Below are 21099 nucleotides of genomic sequence, written 5' to 3'. Positions count from 1 at the left end.
CAGCTTATTCCAGACACTCACCACCCTGAGTGAAAAAATTGCCCCTGTGCACCCTTTTGTATCTCTCCCCTTTCACCTTAAACCTATGACCTCTAGTTTTAGATTCCCCTACCTTTGGGAAAACATATTGACAATCTACCTTGTCTGTGCCCCTCATTGTTTTATAGACCTCTATAAGATCACCCCTCAGCCTCCTATGCTCCAGAGAAAGAAGTCCCAGTCTATCCAGCCTCTCCTTATAACTCAAACCATCAAGTCCCGGTAGCATCCTAGTAAATCTTTTCTGCATTCTTTCTAGTTTAATGATATCCTTTCTATAATAGTGATTTTTAATTTAATTTATTTATTGTTGTCACATAGAATAATAGAATCCTTACAGTCCAGAAGGCGGCTATTTGGCCCATCAAGGCTGCACCAACCACAATCCAACCCAGGCCCTGCTCCCACAACCCCTGTTTATCCTGCTAGTCCCCTGACACAAGAGCCAATTTAGTATGGTCAATTAACCTAACCACACATCTTTCGGACTGCTGGAGAAAACCGGAGCACCCAGAGGAAATTCACGCAGACGTGGAAAGAATGTGTAAACTCCCAATAGACATGTATTGGGATACAGTGAAAAGTATTGTTTCTTGCGCTATACAGACAAAACATACCGTTCACAGAGTAGATAGGGGACAAGGAAAGAAGAGGATGCAGAATATAGTGTTACAGTCATAGCAATGGTGTAGAGAAAGATCAACTTAATGCGAGGTAGGTCCATTTAAAGGTCTTGAGTCGGTTGGTACGTGTTCTCAGACTTTTGTATCTTTTACCTGACGGAAGAAGGTGGAAGAGAGAACGTCCGAGAGAGGATGGTTTTGCTTGTTTGGTATCTTTTTGTGGTTATAATTAGCTGCCCTTTCTAATCTCGCATCACGGCATTGGCATGAGATGGTATGGGGAATGGATAGGGGATTTGGGGGCTGAGGGCGGGAAGGCCCAACTGCCTTTAATAAGAGGTCTCTGGATGAAGTCTCAGAGACCCCAGGTGGGTCCAAGCAGCCAACCTCAACTCTCCACTGCTCTAGGGGAGCCCCTACGCACCTCTTCCAGGATTGGTGGTCCTTCTTTTATCCAGCATCTGGAGTGGCGACTGCCACATTTGGGGTGGAATTGGGGGGTGGGTGGCGGGGAGGGGTGCTTTTTACTGAGGCAGGTAGGGCAAGTCTGGAACCAAATATCCAGCTCTGAGCATCCGATTTTCATGGGGGAGGCAGTGGTGTAGTGATATTGTCCCTAGACTAGTCACCCAGAGACTCAGGGTAATGTTCTGGGGATCCGGGTTCCAAACACACCACGGCAGGTGCTAGAATTTGAATTAGCTAAAAATTTGGAACTGAAAGTCTCATGATGATCATTGTTGATTGTTGGAAAAATCTGGTTCACTAAAGTCCCTTTAAGGAAAGGAATCTGCCGAACTTATCCAGTCTGGCCTACATGTGGCTTCCGAGCCACAGCAATGAGGGTTTCCTCCGAGTGCTCCACTTTCCTCCCAGTCCAAAGATGTGCTGGTGAGGTTGACTGGCCATACTAAATTGCTCCTTAGTGTCAGATTCCAGGAATAGGGCCTGGGTGGGATTGTTGACAGTTCAGACTTGATGGGCCGAATGGCCTCCCTTGGCATCGTAGGGATTTTATGATTACATTTATAATTCTATAATAATGACTCTTAACTGCCCTCAAAGATGGGCAATAAATGTTGGCCCAGCCAATGACGCCCACATCCCATGAAATAAAAAAAAACACAGCAAAGCTCCCTTAAACAGCAGTGCGATAGAGGCTATTTTTGTGATGTTGACTTAGGGACATCGCCTTGGATTTTAATCAGATTTGGCCTGAGGACATTATGTCCGCCAGAGAGGACAGACACTGACGTTGGCTTGTAGACGGTAGGTCAGACACTGGAGTACTGAGGGAGCACTGCAATGGAGTGCCTACCCTGAACTTTTGATGCACGGTTGGAGTGAGAACCTGTGACACAGAGTCAAGAGTGTTACCCACTGAACCACAGCTAACAATCTGATAAAGGTAGAGACAGTTGGAGAGTGTGTGTCAGTATAGTGTGTGTATGTGTGCGAGAGGGGTGTACGTGCGCAAGAGGGGGGTGTACGTGCGCAAGAGGAAGGTGTACGTGCATGAGAGAGGCTGCAAGCATGAAATGAGGAGTTATTTCGGTGGGGAAAAAGCCAAGGTGGAGTTGACATTTTAATGGTACTCTCTGATGAAGGAGAGGGACTCAGCCCTGGAAAAGGCAAGATGCAGAGTTGAATTTCCTCATTCAGAGAGGGAGGTGAATGTGGAAAACAGACAGTAGAAAATAACATGCAGGAATTTTTAAAATGACACATCAGGATTGATACGCGAGGGAGAGGCGTTTAAAGATCTTTGGTTTCAAAACTACCTGGACAGAATTTCTGGTTCTTCATTTTCCTGGGAGTTTATAATCACCTAAATGATTTAATCTCGAATTCCGTTTCTGTTTTCACACCTATATCCCAATACAAGATCCATCACCCTGATTATAATCCCCACCAGACCAGGATGTGAGTTGAAAAATAGGCAGGGTGGTGCCTCATGCATCCAGACAGATGACGACAGCATGGTAACACAACAGTTAGCACTGCTGCCTCATCGCGCCAGGGACCCGGGTTCGATTCCCGGCTTGGGTCATTGTCTATGTGGAGTTTGCACGTTCTCCCCATGTCTGTGTGGGTTTCCTTTGGGTGCTCCAGTTTCCTCCCATAGTCTGAAAGACGTGCTGGTTAGGTGCTTTGGCCGTGCTGAATTCTCACTCTGTGTACCCAATCAGGCGCTGAAGTATTGCGACTAGGGGATTTTTACAGAACTTCATTGCAGTGTGAATGGAAGGCTGCTTGTGACACTAATAATAAACTTTAAAGGTCACATGCCATTTTAAGGACAGTATAATCCAGTGTATGAGGGCCCTTAACCTGACAGTTAAGAGTTTCGTTGACATTCCGAATCACAGTTCGCACAAAGATGTCACTAAACCCTGACTAAACTTTATGATCAAATCTACGTATTCAGCGAGGTTCATGAGTCGGAGTTACTGGAATAGGAGATCCCTCGTTGAAGCCTGTTAAGGCTGTCCAATCAGGGCACACTGCAGAAACATTCCATGCGGAGTATCCAGATCACCAGCACTCGGAGTGAATAATCTGTACTGGGGAAAAAACCTGCCTAACCGTAACCCAAACTGGGAATGGAACCTGCATCCCAGGCGCTGTGAGGCAGCAGTGCTAACCACCGTGCCATCCATTCAGTTAGGGCAAGAAAATGGTGAGAAAATGCTGGAATTTTAAATATTTCTTGGGACATGACCATCCCTAATTGCCCCTTAAACTGAATGCCTTGCTAGGGGCCATTCCAGAAGGCATTTAAGAGTCAACCACATCGCTGTGGCTCTGGAGTCACATGTAGGTCAGACCAGGTAAGGATGGCAGATTTCCTTCCTGAAAGGACATTAATGAACTAGATGAGTTTTTACAACAATCGTCTTCCACGATTACCATTATTGAGACGAGCTTTATATTCCAGATTTTAAAAAGTATTGCATTTAAATCCCACACCAGCTGCTGTGGTGGGATTTGACCCCATGTCTCCAGAGAGTTTTTCTAGGCCTCTGGCTTAGTAGTTGGGTGACATTACCCCTACCCTACCATCTTCAGCCAATGCAAAGCAGAGAGGAGAAGCGGTGTTAAGGTTTAGGTGACTTGCCTTAAGGTGACTTTTCCCTCACACCTTAATCCTCTGAGGTGACGATGAACTTTTCTGACTTACAGGTTGCCTCTATTCACCGTCTAGCCCTGGACTGCCTCACTGCTGTTTTATTGGCATTGGTGATGGTGATGGGATGGCCAGAGGAGGTGTACTCTGAAACAAACACAGTGTGTGCACTGTGAGCAGTGTATGCACTGCAATTTGGGAAGAGGGAAGGGCGTGTGTGTGTGTGTGTGTGTGTGTGTGTGTGTGTGTGTGTGTGTGTGTGTGTGGAGTGTGAGAACATGGATGTGTGCGCGGGGGTGCATGGTGTTTGTGGGATGTGTGTGCACGTACTGGGTGAGGGGGAAATCACACAAAATACCAGTCATAAGATGAGGGGAGATTTGAATAATTCACACCCTGTCCTGCCAGTCAATATGCTACATTACCTTTAGATTAAGGGTTGCCACATCAGAGAGAATGTTTGTGTACTTAGTTCTTAAGATGACAAATGCAGGAAGCCCTGCCTGATCTGTACAACCGCAGGTAAACTCATTCGAAACTCGTGCACGCTCCTAGTATTCTCATTGTTTTTTTAAAATTTGAATTTGGATCCTAGCTTTCGTGACCTCAGGATGTCCCTTGACATTTTAGAGCTTGACTCTTTTTGAAGTGTGGTCAGAGTGTTGGCAACACAGCAGCCAATTTCCACACAGCACGCTCGCACTAACAACGTGATCATGACCAGGTCATCGATTTCAGTCATGTTGATTGAGAGATAAATATTGGCCAGGACACTGGAGAGAACTGCCTTACTCTTCCATAGATGCCATGTCCACCTCAAGAGAGCAGACAGAGCCTCATTTTAGCATCTCATTCAAAAGGCGGCATCGCTGATAGTTTGGCACTCCCACAATACAGCATTGGAAGTATCGGCCTTGATTTTGTACTTCAATCTCTGATTTAAGTTTATTCATTAGTGTCACAAGTTGGCTTAAGTCGTTGTGAAAATCCCCTAGTCGCCACAGTCCGGCGCCTGTTTGGGTACACTGAAGAAGAATTTAGCATGGCCAATCGCCCTAACCAGCACGCCTTTCAGACTGTAGGAGGAAACTGGAGCACCCAGATGAAACCCAGGCAGACATGTGGAGAACATGCAGACTCTACACAGTCAGTGACCCAAGGTTGGAAGTGAACCCTGGCGCTGTGAGGTGGCAGTGCTAAAAGCTGTGTCACCATGGGGTAAGAGGAATGCGAGGAAAGACTTTTATTTTTACACAGTGAGCTGTGATGACCTGGAACTCACTACCCACGAGGGTGGTGGAAGTGGAGACCATTGGGGATTCCAACTGGACTGGCATTTGGGGGAAAATAAGGGCTATGGCGATAGAGTGGGGATGCCATTGGAACTGATTTGGAATCCTCAAATGGAGAGGTAGCACTAACTTAATGGACCAAATGGCCTCATCCTGTGCCCTTATGACTCTGATTCATCATACTCCAGTGACTTCATTTCTCAAGCCCTAATTCTTCAACACCATTCTCTCTGTTGAGCTGATGTCTCTCTGACTGTCTTTTCATCTCCTGGCCCTCAAATATGCTTTTCTTTCCATTATTGTACCATCAGTACTGTAGGAATTGCAAAAATCCATTTGCAAACAGCAAGATTCCACAGGTGATGAAATAAATAAATCTGTCATTTGGTTTTACCATTTGCAGCTGAGAACCCAACTGCTCAAATAGTCCAATGGCAGCTTTGGACCACCCAACTGGACAGATGGGAACCAACGTTCAACGCCTCATTGGAGAGATACCAGCTCTGACAATGCAGCACCCCCTCAGTATCGCATTGGTGTGTCAGCCTAGAGTTTGTGCTTTGGGCTCTGAATTTAGGCTTGAACTCTTCACCTTCTGGGAGAGGTGACTGCAACCTCCTGACTATGACTCACAACCTTAGCTTAAGGAGAGCAGACCGACTTAAGAAATAGTGTTTCTTTTTAAGAAAAAAACCTGTCGCTGGGATGAGCTCCAAGAGGGTTTTAGCAAGGTCTCCGGTGAGATGGGGTACCTCCCAGGGTGGCTCCCTTACGTAAAGCCAGGGGAAATCGGGCATTGGAGTGGCTTTACAATCCGGGCTGAAGCTACACCACCACGTGTTGATGGACAAGAAGCCTGAACCTTTTTCCCCATGTGGAGGTTGGCTCCTTTTATAAAAAAAACGTTTTAAAAATAGATTCTGTTGGCCAAGCGGTGAGCAACAGTCACACAGCTTCTCCCCGACACAAGCACGCAATCATTAACTGAACTATTTTTGGAGCAATGGAACAAGTCATTTCATGACCTCAGCCTCATGGCTGTTGAATAAAAAGGAGCCATCAGCATAACCAGCTCGTATGCAAATTATAGCCTTTGTGGTCGAGAGAGTTTGGATGGCTTCAGCATGAACTTCCTCCACAGTTTCTCCTTTGCACATGTTCAAGTCACGTGGTTACGGAGAAGGAGAGAGAATTCTGACTGAGACGCTCTTGCACTTGGACTATAGTATGTCAAAGTTAATTTGTGAGACCTTCAGATTAGTGGTGGGTGTTTTTCTGACTGGAGATTTGGGACCAGTGATATTCACAGTGAGAAGTCTCTCAACCCCAAGTTAAAGTCCAACAGGTTTATTTGGTAGCACAAGCCACAAGCTTTCGGAGAGCTGCCCCTTCATCAGGTGAGTGGGAGTCGTGTTCACAAACAGGGCATATAAAGACACAAACTCAATTTACAAAAGATAATTGATTAAACCATTAATCCCAACCGTTATTTTGTAAATTGAGTTTGTCTCTTTATATGCCATGTTTGTGAACAGAACTTCCACTCACCTGATGAAGGGGCAGCGCTCTGAAAACTAGTGGCTTGTGCTACCAAATAAACTTGTTGGACTTTAACCTGAAGTTGTGAGACTTCTTACTGTGTCTACCCCAGTCCAACGCCAGCATCTCCACATCATCAGCGGTGTTCCACAAGGATCAGTGCAGGGACCCGTCTTGTTTGTAACATATATGAAATGATTTGGAGGAGAATGTAGGTGGTCTGATTAGTAAAATTGCCAGGTGATACAAAGATTGGGAGGAACTGCAGGTAGTGAGTATGATTTGATTTATTATTGTCACATGTACAAAGAATAAAGAAAATTACAGCACAGGCCCTTCAGCCCTCCAAGCCTGCGCTGACCATGCTATCCATCTCAATTAAAACCTCCTTCCTTCCAGGGACCATATGCCTCTATTTCCATCCTATTCATGCATTTGCACAGACGCCCCTTAAATGTCACTAAGGTATATGCTTCCCCTACCTGGAGCCAAGTATGCAACATTCAGTGTCTTGTTGACAAGATCAGTCTCTCAAATGAGTTACCCTGGATGATTGCGATGGTATGGCCCCTTTAAGGGGACAATTGTCTGTAGGTCACATCACTCCCTGAGGGGCTTTTGGAAGGGAGCACGTGAACCTCAGCTTATCAGATGTTGGGATGTGGGTCTGGGAAGGTGGAACCTGCAGTGTGTTCCAAGCACCCATCACCCTCTGTGTAAAAAATGTACTGGTATTCAGTGACAAGTATATAGAGACAAAGTATAGAGACAAAGCGTACCATTCATAGAGAAAGAAAGGAGAGAGTGCAGAATGTAGTGTTACAGTCATAGCTGGGGTATAGAGAAAGATCAACTTAATATAAGATAGGTCTATTTAAATCTCTGATGACAGCAGAGAAGAAGCTGCTCTCGAGTCGGTTGGTACATGATCTCAAACTTTTATATCTTTTTCCCGTCAGAAGGAAGTGGGAGAGAGAATATCTGGGGTGCATGGGGTCCTTAATTATGCTGGCTGTTTTTCCGAGGCTGCTCCTTCATCATGCGAGTGGAGGTTAGTTCACATATGTGCTGTGTTTGTGAACTAACCTCCACTCACCTGATGAAGGGGGCAGTGCTCCAAAAGTTTGTGATTCCAGATAAACCTGTTGGACTTTAACCTGCTGTTGTGAGACCTCTTACTGTGCCCACTCCACTCCAACGCCGGCATCTCCACATCTCTGAAAGTAGGATAGCTGTGGCGGCAGGAAGCTTGGCTCGAGTTCCGAGCTGCTACAGAAGTCATATACACGCAAGGGTATCTCCAAGCCTTGGTACTTGCCAACCTGCACCAAACTTTAGAAGCTTAGATAATGGAGGCACTGAGGGTGAAATGAAATATATTCCTCCATCTCCGGTAAACAGGAGTTCCACATCTGAATGTTTAGTGGTTTAGTTTGGATGCTCCATCTCTCGAAAAATCAGCTGATTAAAATATTTAAGAAACAGCAGCTTAGCAATAATGGAAATTGGTGTGATTGATATCGAAAATAATTCTTATCATTGATATGAAAGCAGAGCAATGAAACTGACGCTTCACAGACACTTTTTTTTTGTAAAGTAGGCAATCACTGCACTGACAGGCCGGGCCCTTGGGAGCATGGTGGCTATAAAACTGAGTGTGGTTAACAGCAAGGCAGAGTGCCTTGGGTTACAGGAAGATGCAGATGAAATGGGTAGATAAGTGGCAGATGGAATTTAACCCTGAAAAAAGTGTGAGGTGATACATTTTGGGAGGAGTAATTTGACAAGGAAGTATCCAATGAATAGTATGACGTTGGGAAGTTCTGAGGAACAAAGGGATCTTGGTGTGTTTGTCCACAGATCTTTGAAGGCGGAAGACCATGTTAGGAAGGTGATGAAAATGGGACACTTGCCTTTATCAATCAGGGTACAGATTGCAAAAGCAGAGAGGTCATGATGGAGTTGTATCAAACTTTAGCGAGGCCACAGCTGGAGTATTGTGTGCAGTTTTGGTCACCGCATTATAGGAAGGAAGTGAACGCACTGGAGCGGGTGAGAGGAGATTCACCAGGATGCTGCCTGGGATGGAACATTTAAGTTATGAGAGAGGCTGGATAGGCTTGGGTTGTTTTTGTTGGAGCAGAGAGGACTGAGGGGCGACCTGATCATCCCAGCGTAATGTGATTATGAGAGGCATGGACAGATTTGATAGGGAGCAGCTCTTCCCCCTAGTTGAAGGGTCAGTCACAAGGGGACACAGGTTCAAGGTGAGGGCCAGGAGGTTTAGGGGAATGAGAGGGAAAACATTTTTACCCAGAGGATGATGATGGCTGAAATGTACTGCCTGGGAGGGTGGTGGAGGTGGGATGCCTCACATCCTTTAAAAAGTACCTGGATGAGCACTTGGCCCATCGTAACGTTCAGGGCCAAGTGCTGGCAGATGGGATTAGGTGGGAGTTCAGGAGTTTCTAATGTGTTGGTGCAGACTCAATGGGCTGAAGGGCCTCTTTTGCACTATATAATTCTGGATGATCTTATGTCAGTGCTCAAAAAGGTTGGCTCTATTCTCTGGACAGAGATGCTATCAGTCCTGCTGAGATTTTCCAGCATTTTCTGTTTTTGTTGATTTCAGCATCCGCAGTATTTTGCTTTTATCTTATGGGATTTTTTTTATGTCTACCCAAGGGGGCAGTCGGAGCCTTGATTTGATGACACTGCCAACAGTGTAGAACTCCTTCAGTACCACACTGGATAGCCCGCCTAGATTTTTATGTTCAAGTCCGGGAGTGAGACTTGAACCTGGAATCTGACTCTGAGATGAGAGGGCCACCAAATGGAGAACGTTTCTGTACAAAGTGGCACGCTGGCACAGTAGTTAGCACTGCTGCCTCACGGTGCCAGGGACCTGGGTTCAATTCCTGGCTCGGGTCACTGTCTGTGTGGAGTTTGCACATTCTCCCTGTGTCGGCATGGGTTTCCTTCAGGTGCTCCGGTTTCCTCCCACAGTCCAAAAATGTGCGGGTTAGTCGACTGACCATGCTAAATTGTCCCTTAGTGTCATTTAACAGGGTAAATGAGGGTTACAGGAATAGAGCCTGGGTGGATTGTGTTGGTACAGGCTCAATGGACTGAATGGCCTCCTTCTGTACTATAGGGATTCTATGATTCCATGAATTAAAACAGGTTCCATGTTGGGTGAGCTTGTGAGCCTGCATGCCCAGTTATCCAATGGATGTGTCCATATAGGACACTCTGTATTGGGAATGGAAACATCATTTCCTCCACCCATCCAGTGTACAGCTATCATAGAATTGAGCTTTGTTGCCAGGAGGAACTTCAAAGGTCATAAAAGCCCCATACAGACCAATAACACCAGTGTGAAGTAATCCCATTTCAGTTTATAAAGGCAAAATACTACGGATGCTGGAATCTGAATAGAAGCAATAATTAAAAAATGATAAAAGTGGATGAATGAGACGAAAAGAAGAAATAAAATAAAAAATAAATGGAAATGGGGTGAAGGTGGAAGGGAGAGCTCATGCTCTGAAGTTATCAAATTTAATGTTCAGTCTGGAGGCTGTAAAGTGCCCAACTGGAAGATGAGGTGCTGTTCCTCCAGTTTGCGTTGGGGGTTTGCTAGAACATTGGAAAAAGCCAAGGACGGACACGTGGATAGGAGAGCAGTGTGGGGTGTTGAAGTGACAAGCAACAGGAAGGTCTGGGTCCCACTTGCGGAGGGGCCGAAGGTGTTCAGCAGAGTGATCCCCAGTCTGCGTTTGGTCTCTCCGATGTAGAGCAGACCGCATTGGGAGCGGCAACTGCAATACAGCAGATTGAAGGAGGTGCATGTGAAGCACTGCCTCACCTGTTTGGGCCCTGGGATGGTGAGCAGGAAGGAGGTAAAGGGGCAGGTTTCTATGATTGCATTCCTGGTCCTTTAACATTATTATGGGGTGAAAGATGGGGAGCAGGTTATCTGGTCTTCAGTAACAGAGTAGGCCGATAAGCCTGCTGGCCATGTACCACCAGTTTTAGATCATGGCTGATCTCAATTTCAAATACCCACCTTGGCTGCATTATCCTCGATAGATAATGAAAGCTATCAGGTTCTGCAGGGGCTTTTGTAGCGTTTCCTACATCTCAGCAACAATGCCGCTTCATTGGCCGCTACCTGCTTTTGGGAATTGCAAGGTGCGGAAAGGTGCTATATAAACGCACGTCTCCTCGGGCAGAAAGTGCCTCACCGAATGTGAAACTATTCGGGTTGTTCGGCAGATATTTCCCTTTTAATTTGTTTGTGAGACATGGGTGTCGCTGGCTAGGCCAGCGTTTACAGCCCATTCCTAATTGCCCCTTGAGAAGGGTGGTGGTGAGCTGCCTTCTTGCGCCACCATAGTCCCTGAGGTGTAAGTACACCCATGGTGCTGGTACAGCCATAGTTGTCCAGATCACCAACAACCTGTCCTGGTCCCCACTTGCTGACACTATAGTTAAGAAAGCCCAAAAAACCTCTAAGCTTTCAAAAGATTAAGGAAATTTGGCATGCCAGCTACGACTGTCACCAACTTTTACAGATGCACCACAGAAAGCATTCTTTCTGGTTGTTTCACAGCTTGGTATGGCTCCTGCTCTGCCCAAGACTGCAAGGAACTACAAAAGATCATGAATGTAGCCTAATCTATCACGCAAATCAGACTCCGTCTACACTTTCCACTGCCTCGGAAAAGCAGCCAGCATAATTAAGGACCCCACGCACCTCGGACAGTCTCTCTTCCACCTTCTTCCATTGGGAAAACGATACAGAAGTCTGAGGTCATGTACCAACCAACTCAAGAACAGCTTCTTCCCTGCTGCTGTCAGACTTTTGAATGGACTTACCCTGCATTAAGTTGATCTTTCTCTACACCCCAGTTATGACCGTAACACTACACTTCCTCATTTCCTTCTCTTTGTCTGTGTAGTGCGCAAGAAACAATACTTTTCACCAAATACTGACATGTGACAATAATAAATCAAATCAAGTGCTGTTAGGGAGGGAATTACAGGATTTTGACTCAGTGACAGTGAAGGAACAGCAATATATTTCCAAGTCAGGATGGTGTATAAACTTTATACAAAAAAAGGTAAACTCTACTTTAGCTGCTGGGAACGTATCAGCACTCCCCTTGAATGCAGGTTGGATTAAATTGGAGTTTATACTGGGATGATAGCCCATTTGGATAACTGCCCTGACTCAGCCCGTCAAAGCCCCAGTGAGGAGGAGTTGGGAGATTGATCAGGTGGACTCTCAGAGGCTTTTCCCCAGGGCTGAAATGGCTGCCACAGAGGATACAGGTTTAAGGTGCTGGGGAGTAGGTACAGAGGAGATGTCAGGGGTAAGTTTTACACTGAGAGGGTGGTGGGTGAGTGGAATCGGCTGCCGTTGGTGGTGGTGGAGGCAAATTTGTCAGGGTCTTTTAAGAGATTTCTGGATGAGTACATAGGACTTAATAGGATTGAGGGTTACAGGTAAGCCTAATAGATAGAGATAAGATCAGCGCAACTTGTGGGCCGAATGGCCTGTTTGTGCTGTAGTTTTTCTATGATTCTTTGAGTACATTTTTCCCAATGATAGGGTTGTGAATTTCACCTTTGAAAGAGATCATTTGATTTAGTCAAGGTGTAGTTCTTAAAAAGCATGAAATGAGTGGCAAGGGTTCGATTCCTGGCTTGGGTCACTGTCTGTGCAGAGTCTGCACATTCTGCGTGGGTTTCTTCCGGGAGCTCCGGTCTCCCTCCACAGTCTGAAAGACGTGCTGGTTAGGTGCATTGGCCGTGCTAAATTCTCTCTCAGTGTACAAGAACAAACAACGGAGTGTGGTGACTAGGGGATTTTCACAATAACTTTATTGCGGTGTTAATGTAAGCCTACTTGTGACACTAATAAAAATCTTTAAAACCCCAGTTGGTTCAATAGTGAAGGACATCTGCTGTCCTTATCTGGTCGGCATGTGATTCCAAACCCATAGTGGGTGACTCTTAACTGTCCTCTGAAATGACCCACTCAGTTCAAGGGCAATTAGGGAGGGGCAGCAAGAGTTGGCCTTGCCCATGATACCCATATCCCACGGTGGGGGCTGTTATTAAATGTATTTAAATTCCTTTAAGTTGAATGGTGCAACAGGCTTGAGGGGCCACCTTTTGTTTCTGTATCCAAAAAGCTTAATCTATGTCTTTCATCCCTTTCCATAGCCCTTTGTGGTCTACTAGTTATTAGAAATAGGAAAACAATGTTGTATAAGGAAACTGAACTTTTGGCGCAGCCATTTGCTGTGACACAAATAAATTAAACTTTTAAACTTAAATCAGGCCGGGGATTTCCAGCCCAGCAATGCTGCTTACCTCCTCCTGGCCTTCAAACCACTGGTAGTAAAGAGGGGTAGGTCCAATGGCAGAACAATGAAGGGTAACAGGACACCCAGCTGGGACTGAGGCACACACTGGCTGCTTTGTAATCACGATATCTGTAGGGCAAGACACAAATTTAGTTAAAATCAGAAAGTTTACTACACTCAGATACACTGGCCCAATAAACGACCTTTAAACTAGAGAGAGACATTACCAGAGACTCACCTAGGTCCATTCAAAAGTCTGATGGCAGCAGGAAAGAAGCTGTTCTTGAGTCAGTTGGTATGTGACCTCAGACTTTTGTATCTTTTTTCCAAAGGTCCTTAATTATGCTGGCTGCTTTTCCGAGGCAGTGGGAAGTTTAGACAGGGTCAAAGAATGGGAGGCCGGTTTGCGTGAAGGATTGGGCTACATTCATGACCTGTTGTAGTTCCTTGCGATCTTGGACAGAGCAGGGGCCATAACCAAGCTGTGATACAACCAGAAAGAATACTTTCTTTGGTGCATCTATAAAAGTTGGAGACTTGGAATAGGATCAGTTGCAACACTAACCTCACGTCCTGTGTGATTTGAAACACTGGACAGAATAAAAATGCAGTTAATCCCTGGGGGAGTTCACTGAAAGTTATCCTCGGAACATTCCACCAGCAGTTTGCTTCATCAGTCCTGCAGGAAGTTTTCCTCCCACTCACGCTGCTGCATTTCTCTCTCGGGAGAGAAGATGCTTTTCTTCCATTCCGGGATTGTGGGTTCTGAGGTGAGTGAAACATCCCGATGCTGGATGGGCACACATACTGGGGGAGGCAGTGTTTTGGGCGGGGACAGCGCTTACGCCTGTCCTCTCTCCAGGCTTGTTGGAGATGTTCAAAATGGTCAGCCCCTTAGTGTGTGCTACTTGGGCAAGAGGCCAAGCAAGAGATTCCCATGGATTGGCAGGGATGATGTTGAATTAGAGAGGCTTTAAGCTCATCCCGGAACTGTTCCCTCTGCCCTCCAGATAACCGTTCGTCATGACCAAGCTCAGAGTAAAGAGCCTGTTTTGTGAGTCTCGTGTCAGGCATGCAGACGCTGAGGTTCCGCTGATTAAAAACACAGAAACTAGAACCAGCAGTAAGCCATTCGGCCCTTTCAGTTTGATCTTGGCTGATCATCAAATTCAATATCCTGAGGCTCCCTGCAGTGACTTCAGTTGGGTCACTGAGGTTGGCCTATTGGAGTATGAACTCCCTGATTAAGGATCCAATTGATGGGACATAAGAACATAAGAAATAGGAGCAGGAGTCGGCCATCTAGCCCTTCGAGCCTGCCCCGCCATTCAATAAGATCATGGCTGATCTGAAGTGGCTCAGTTCCACTTTCCCGCTTTCTCCCCATAACCCTTAATTCCCTTGTCTACCAAAAACCTATCTACCCGTGTCTTAAATATATTTAGCGAGGTAGCCTCCACCACTTCAACGGGTGGAAAATTCCAGAGATTCACCACCCTTTGAGTGAAGAAGTTCCTCCTCAACTCCGTTCTAAACTGCCCGCCCCCCGCTTTTCTTGAGGCTGTGCCCTCTAGTCCTGCTGTCCTTTCTGAGCAGGAAGAATCTCTCTACCTCTACCCTCTCCATCCCTTTCATTATCTTATACGTCTCTATAAGATCCCCCCTCATCCTTCTAAACTCCAACGAGTACAGACCTAGTCTATTTAGTCTCTCTTCGTAGTTTAACCCCTTCATCTCCGGTATCAGCCTGGTGAACCTCCTCTGCACTCCCTCCAAGGCCAAAATATCCTTGCGCAAGTGCGGCGACCAAAACTGCACACAGTACTCCAGCTGTGGCCTCACCAATGCCCTGTACAGTTGCAGCAAGACCTCCCTGCTTTTATATTCAATCAGCGAGTCATTGCCTTGTACTGAATCGGGAGTGTTAGCTCCTTTGACCCCACCCGGAGGTAGACTGCTGACTACTGGCACTCTGCATACTGCTGTTAGAGTTTGTAAACAAGGAGATTTTAGTGATGGGACTTCGGCCTCCGAAGACTTATTACACTCCCTTCCTCCCATATCTCTTAATCCTTTAGCCCCAAGAGCTATATCTAATTTCTTTGTGAAATCAGACAACGTTTTGGCCTCAACTACATTCTATGGGAGTGAATTCCATACATTTGCCACCCACTGTGTGAAGAAATTTCTCTTCACTTCAGTCCTAAAAAGATTTACACCTTATCCTCAAACTATGACCTCTAGTTCTGGACTCCCCCACCATTGGGAGCATTCTTTCTGAATCTACCCTGTCTAACCCTATTAGAATTTTATAAGTTTCTATAAGATCCCCTCACGCTCTTCAAAACTCCACTGAGTATAATTCTAACTGACTTAGTCTCTCCTTGTATGATGGACCTACCATCCCAGGAATCAGCCTGGTAAACATTCACTCTACTCCCACTATAGTAAGGGCATCCTTCCTCTGATAAGGACTTCAGAATTGCCCACAATACTCCAAGTGTGGCCTCACTAATGCCCTGTACAATTGCAGCAAAGCATCCCTATCCCTATACTCAAAACCTCTCGCTATGAAGGCCAACATACCATTTGCCTTCTATACTGCCGGCTGTAGCTACGCTTACTTTCAGCAAATGATGCACGAGGATTCCAAGGTCTCATTGATTATCCACCTCTCTCAATTTACACCCATTCAGGTAATAATCTGCCTTCCTATTATTGCTACCAAAGTGGATATCCTCACATTTATCCACGTGATACTGCACCTGCCATGCAGATGCCCATACACTCTTCCTTAACTTTAAACCATGCCTGGATACTGGGGCTGTCGGTCTGAGAGGAGACCCTGATATTGAAGTGCCTATCCTGCCATTGAATGCAGGAATTTGGGGAGGTATTGTTGGTGATATTTGAGATGCCCGATGTTATCCATGTCTCTGACACAGAAGGTTAAGTAGCATGACAGCCTTGTACACCACAAGCTTGGTGCTGGGTTTGAGGTCTTTGTTGTCAAACACTCTTTTCTTTAGACTGTCAGAGGCTATGTGGGTACACTGGAGACAATGTCAAGTTTCATTATTGAGAGGAGACCACATCTTGATGAGAGGAAAGAGTCACCACACAATGTACCATGCCATAACTATAAAATGGAGCAGCAGAAATAGGCCATTCGGCCCATCGAGTCTGGTCCGCCATTCAATGAGATCATGACTGATCTGATGTGATAATCCTCAACTCCATTTTCCCACTTTATCCCCATAACCCTCGATTCCCTTCCTGATTAAAAATCTGCCTGTCTCAGCCTTGAACATACTTAATGACCCAGAAGAATTCCACAGATTCACTACTCCCTGAGAGAAGAACTTCCTCTTCATCTCTGTGTTCAATGGGTAACCCCCTTACTCTGAGATGATGCCCTCTGGTCCTAGACTCTCCCACAAGGGGAAACAACCTCTCAGCATCGATCCTGTCAAACCCCCTGAGAATCTGATATGTCTCAATAAGGTCACCTCTCATTCTGCTAAACTCCAATGAGGTCCAACCTACTCAATCTTTCCCTATAAAAAAATCCCTTCAGACCCAGGATCAACCCAGTGAAGCTTCTCTGGACTTTTAAAAAATTTACTCGTGGGACATGAGCCACCGTAGTGGGTCGGATCTCAAACAATGACGAGACAGGGTACAGGAATGACATAAAGAACCTGATGAACTGGTGCAATGACAATAATCTCTCCCTCAATGTCAACAAAACGAAGGAGATTGTCATTGACTTCAGGAAGCGTAAAGGAGAACATGCCCCTGTCTACATCAATGGGGATGAAGTAGGAAGTTTAGGGGTCCAGATCACCAACAATCTGTCCTGGTCCCCTCATGCCAACACTATAGTTAAGAAAGCCAACCAATGTCTCTACTTTTTCAGAAGACTAAGGAAATTTGGCATGTCAGCTACGACTCTCACCAACTTTTACAGATGCACCATAGAAAGCATTCTTTCTGGTTGTATCACAGCTTGGTATGGCTCCTGCTCTGCAGGACCACAGAAAAGTACAAAAGGTTGTGAATGTAGCCCAGTTCATCATGCAAACCAGTCTCCCATCCACTGACTCTGTCTTCACTTCCAATTGCAAAGCAGCCAGTGTAACTAAGGACCCCATACACTCTGGATATTCTCTCCAGCACCTTCTTCCGTTGGGAAAAAGATACAAACGTCTGAGGTCAAGTACTAGCCTACTCCAGAACAGCTTATTCCCTGCTGTTGCCAGTCTTTTGAATGGACCTACCTTGCAATAAGTTGATCTTTCTCTACATCCTAGCTACATTCTGCACTCTCTTGTTTTCTTCTCTATGAACAGTATGCTTGCCTGTAAAGCACACAAGAAACAATACTTTTCATTGTATGTTAATACATGTGACAATAATAAATCAAATCAAAGCTGGCTGGCCACATTTATTGCCTGTCCCTCGTTACCTGAGGGCAGTTGAGAGTCAACCACATTGCTGTGGCTCTGGAGTCACGTGTAGGCCAGACCGGGTAAGGACGGCAGATTTCCTTCCCTAAAGGGCATCAGTGAACCAGATGGATTTTTCCGACAATTGACAATGGTTTCATGGTCATCAGTAGATTCTTAATTCCAGATTTTTTTTTATTGAATTCAAATTCCACCATCTGCCGTGGCGGGATTTGAATCTGGGTCCCCAGAACATTAATTGAGTTTCTGGATTAATAGTCTAGCAATGATATCACTAGGTCATCACCTCCCCAGCTACCTCCAATACAATACGTCTTTCTTTAGATAAAGGAGACCAAGACTGTTGACAGTATTGCAGGTGTGGTCTAACTAGTACATTGTATAATTTTAACAGGACTTTCCTATCTTTGTACTCCATTCCCTTTGAGACAAAAGCCAACATTCCATTTGCACAGTGTAATGCCATAATACACGCCATATCACAGTGTACGACTCCATAACAGTGTAACATCAAATCCTTGCAGTACAGAAGAAGGTCATTCGGCCTTTTAAGTCTGTACCGACCACAATCCCACCCAGGCCCTTTACTGTAACCCCACTGTAATCCTCAGGGGCAATTTAGCATGGCCAATCCAACTAAACTGCACATCTTTGGAGTGTGGGAGGAACCTGGTGGAAACAGGGAGAATGTGCAAACTTCACTCACGCCAGGGAATCGAACCCGGGTTCCCCCTGCTGTGAGGCAGTAGTGCTAACCACTGTGCCACCACGCCGTGACATATCAGAGAATCCCTACAATGCAGAAGGAGGCTATTTGCTCCATTGAGTCTGCACCGACCACAGTCTCACCCAGGCCCCATCTCTGCAACGCCACATATTTACCCTGCTAACCCCCCCGACACTAAGAGTAATTTAGCACAGCCAATCCAGCTAACCCGCACATCTTTGTAATGTGGGAGGAAACTGGAGCACCCAGAGGAAACTCACACAGACACGGGGAGAACGTGCAATGTCCACACAGTGACCCAAGCTGGGAACTGAACCTGGGTTCCTGGTGCTGTGAACCACTGTGCCACCATGCTGCCCCAACATGGCATCATGCGATTGTAACATGCTGTAAGATGCCATATCACTGTAATATGCCGTAACAGTGTAACACGGCATAATATGATTGCAACAAGAGCTGTTAGAAATCATCTGGAGCCACACTGAGTGAAATGTACAAAACGTTTTGAGTTCGGAGCAGTTTGTCTCAGTTCCCCATTCCGATGCCCGGATTAATATTTCTGTTAGACAGAGAAAGCCCAGTTCTCCAATTGACTTATTTAAAGAGCCTGCTTCACAATTACATTTCCAACAAAGGCCCCATTTTCATGAAAACAGGAAAAGCAGTAAGTTTCACAGAGGATGTGTGAAAAGATTGGGCTCATCAGGTGCAACAGAAATAACTGGTGACAGCATGGGAGACTCTTTGCCATTAGACAGGAGCAGGAAGGAGGGGAGGTCTTTGGTCTCTACTTTCTCAGCTGACTAAGGAAATTTGGCATGTTAGCTACGACTATCACCAACTTTTACAGATGCACCATAGAAAGCATTCTTTCTGGTTGTATCACAGCTTGGTATGGCACCTGCTCTGCCCAAGACCACAAGGAATTAGAAAGGGTCATGAACGTAGCCCAATACATCACGCCATCCAGCCTCCCATCCATTGCCACTGTCTACACTTCCCACTGCCCCGGCAAAGCAGCCAGCATAATGAAGAAACCCATGCAACCTGGACATTCCCTCTTCTACCTTCTTCCGTCGGGAAAAAGTCTGCGGTCATGTACCAACCGACTCAAGAACAGCTTCTTCCCTGCTGCTTTCAAATTTTTGAATGGACCTACCTTCACACTAAGTTGATCTTTCTCTACACCCTAGCTATGACTGTATAGCATGCAAGAAACAATACTTTTCACTGTATGTTAATACATGTGACAATAATAAATCAAATGCCATTGGTGTGGGCAGCAGAGTGGGGATCAGTTTGACACCTTAGACATTGTCTCTCTCTTCCTCTCCCCACTCCCCCCCACCACCCCCACCCCCACATTCAGGATATTGTTTCAATTCCACCCCCAAAGCAGTGAATGGTCTGGTGGAGTAGAGCAGTCACCCACCTGCACTTCCCAAAGGGCCACACATCCTCCAATCCCAGGGATTCAGGAATGATTACTTGGAGTAGAGGTGGTCAGTTCTTCATGGGTCAGGTAATGCAACACTCCTTTTCCATACAGCTCGATAGCACCACACTGTGCAAGCCCATGAGGACTCATTTTGGAATGAGGGGGAAGGAGAGGGACCAGGCGTCCTGGTTTTCATTCCTGGCTAAACATTCCACTGTCCTGATAACCGATCACAACTCAGGTCCAAGTCCCTCAAGCTGCTCTTGGCATTCCATTTGCTGCTGGCAAAAAACGCAAAAGATAACCTCTCCCATTGCGCTGACCCCTGGGGAATCGCTATGCCAGCCTCCTGTTCACCAGAATGCTTCCATTCAGTCAGAAATCTGTCCCACTGGCATCCAGAGTCCAGAAGGACTCACCCCCCACCCCCCCCAAGCTGCCAGCAGCAGAGGATCAAAGGTGGTCTTCCCCCAGCTGTAGATGGGGAAGGGTCTTTGGACAGTGCTTATTGGAAAACCACAATTAGCATCCAGGAAGGTGGCAGGCAAGTTTGATTGAGCCATGGCGTGTACAGCCAAACCTGGCATCGAAGGATTCTGTGCTTTCCTGTTGTGGGTCTGGGTGTGACCTAAATCTCCGCACACTGGCAGCGTGTTTCTGCTCTAAAATCCAGCTTCTCAAAAACATTTTTTACTCCATTCTCGAAGTTACAAAGCCAACGTGCAGAGTGGAGTGGGCAGACCCAAATCCATCTCCTTGCTTGCTCCCAAAACCAATTCAAATTAACTCCAATTCCTGGTCCGCACAAGAGACATCCAAGATCCAAACTGACAAGAAAGAGCATCATACCCCATCTTGGGCTCGATCTTAGCCAAAAGACTGAGAAGAACACTAGAACCCTACAGTACAGGAGGCCATTTGGCCCATCGAGTCTGCACCAACAACAATCGCACCCAGGCCCTCTCCCCATAACTCCACATATTTACCCTGCTAATTCCCCAGTCACTAAGGGACAATTTATCATGGCCAATCAACCTAACCCACACATCTTTGGAGTGTGGGAGGAAAGCGGAGCACCTGGAGGAAACCCACGGAGACATGGGGAGAATGTGCAAACTCCGCACAGATAGTGATCTGAGGCTGGAATTGGACAAGGATCCCTGGCGCTGTGAAGCAGCAGGGCTAACCACTGCGCTACTGTGCTGCCTCTACACATCTGCCAGGCGATCATGAAATCCTTACAGTAGGGCAGCATTGTGATTAGCAGTGCTGCTTCACACCGCCACGGACCTGGTTTCGATTCCCAGTTTGGGTCACTGTCTATGTGGAGTCTGCACATTCTCCCGATGTCTGCGTGGGTTTCCTCCCACAGTACAAAAGATGTGCTGGTTAGATGCACTGGCCATGCTAAATTCTCCCTCAGTGTATCCGAACAGGTGCCAGAACGTGGCGAGTAGGGGATTTTCACAGT

General features: G+C 46.2%; 1 protein-coding gene across 2 annotated transcripts in view; it reads right to left on the bottom strand.

Moving 5' to 3' along the window:
* malt3 (MALT paracaspase 3) overlaps positions 1–21099 on the bottom strand; it is a 117169-nt gene that overhangs the window by 72678 nt on the left and 23392 nt on the right. The window contains exons 1-2 of one of the 2 annotated variants that reach the window (XM_080216009.1): positions 13233–13327; positions 13002–13123 (exon numbers count right to left, since the gene is read on the bottom strand). In XM_080216009.1, the coding sequence (XP_080072135.1) occupies positions 13002–13123; positions 13233–13242 (132 nt within the window). In that variant the 5' untranslated portion in view covers positions 13243–13327. Of the gene's footprint in view, positions 1–13001; positions 13124–13232; positions 13328–21099 lie in introns of those variants that run through there. The other variant, XM_080216008.1, reaches the window with a different exon arrangement.

Source organism: Carcharhinus amblyrhynchos, chromosome 32, assembly GCF_965287045.1.
Source record: "Carcharhinus amblyrhynchos chromosome 32, sCarAmb.v2.hapA, whole genome shotgun sequence".
NCBI lineage: Eukaryota > Metazoa > Chordata > Chondrichthyes > Carcharhiniformes > Carcharhinidae > Carcharhinus > Carcharhinus amblyrhynchos.
This window is presented reverse-complemented; position numbering and strand designations above follow the sequence as displayed.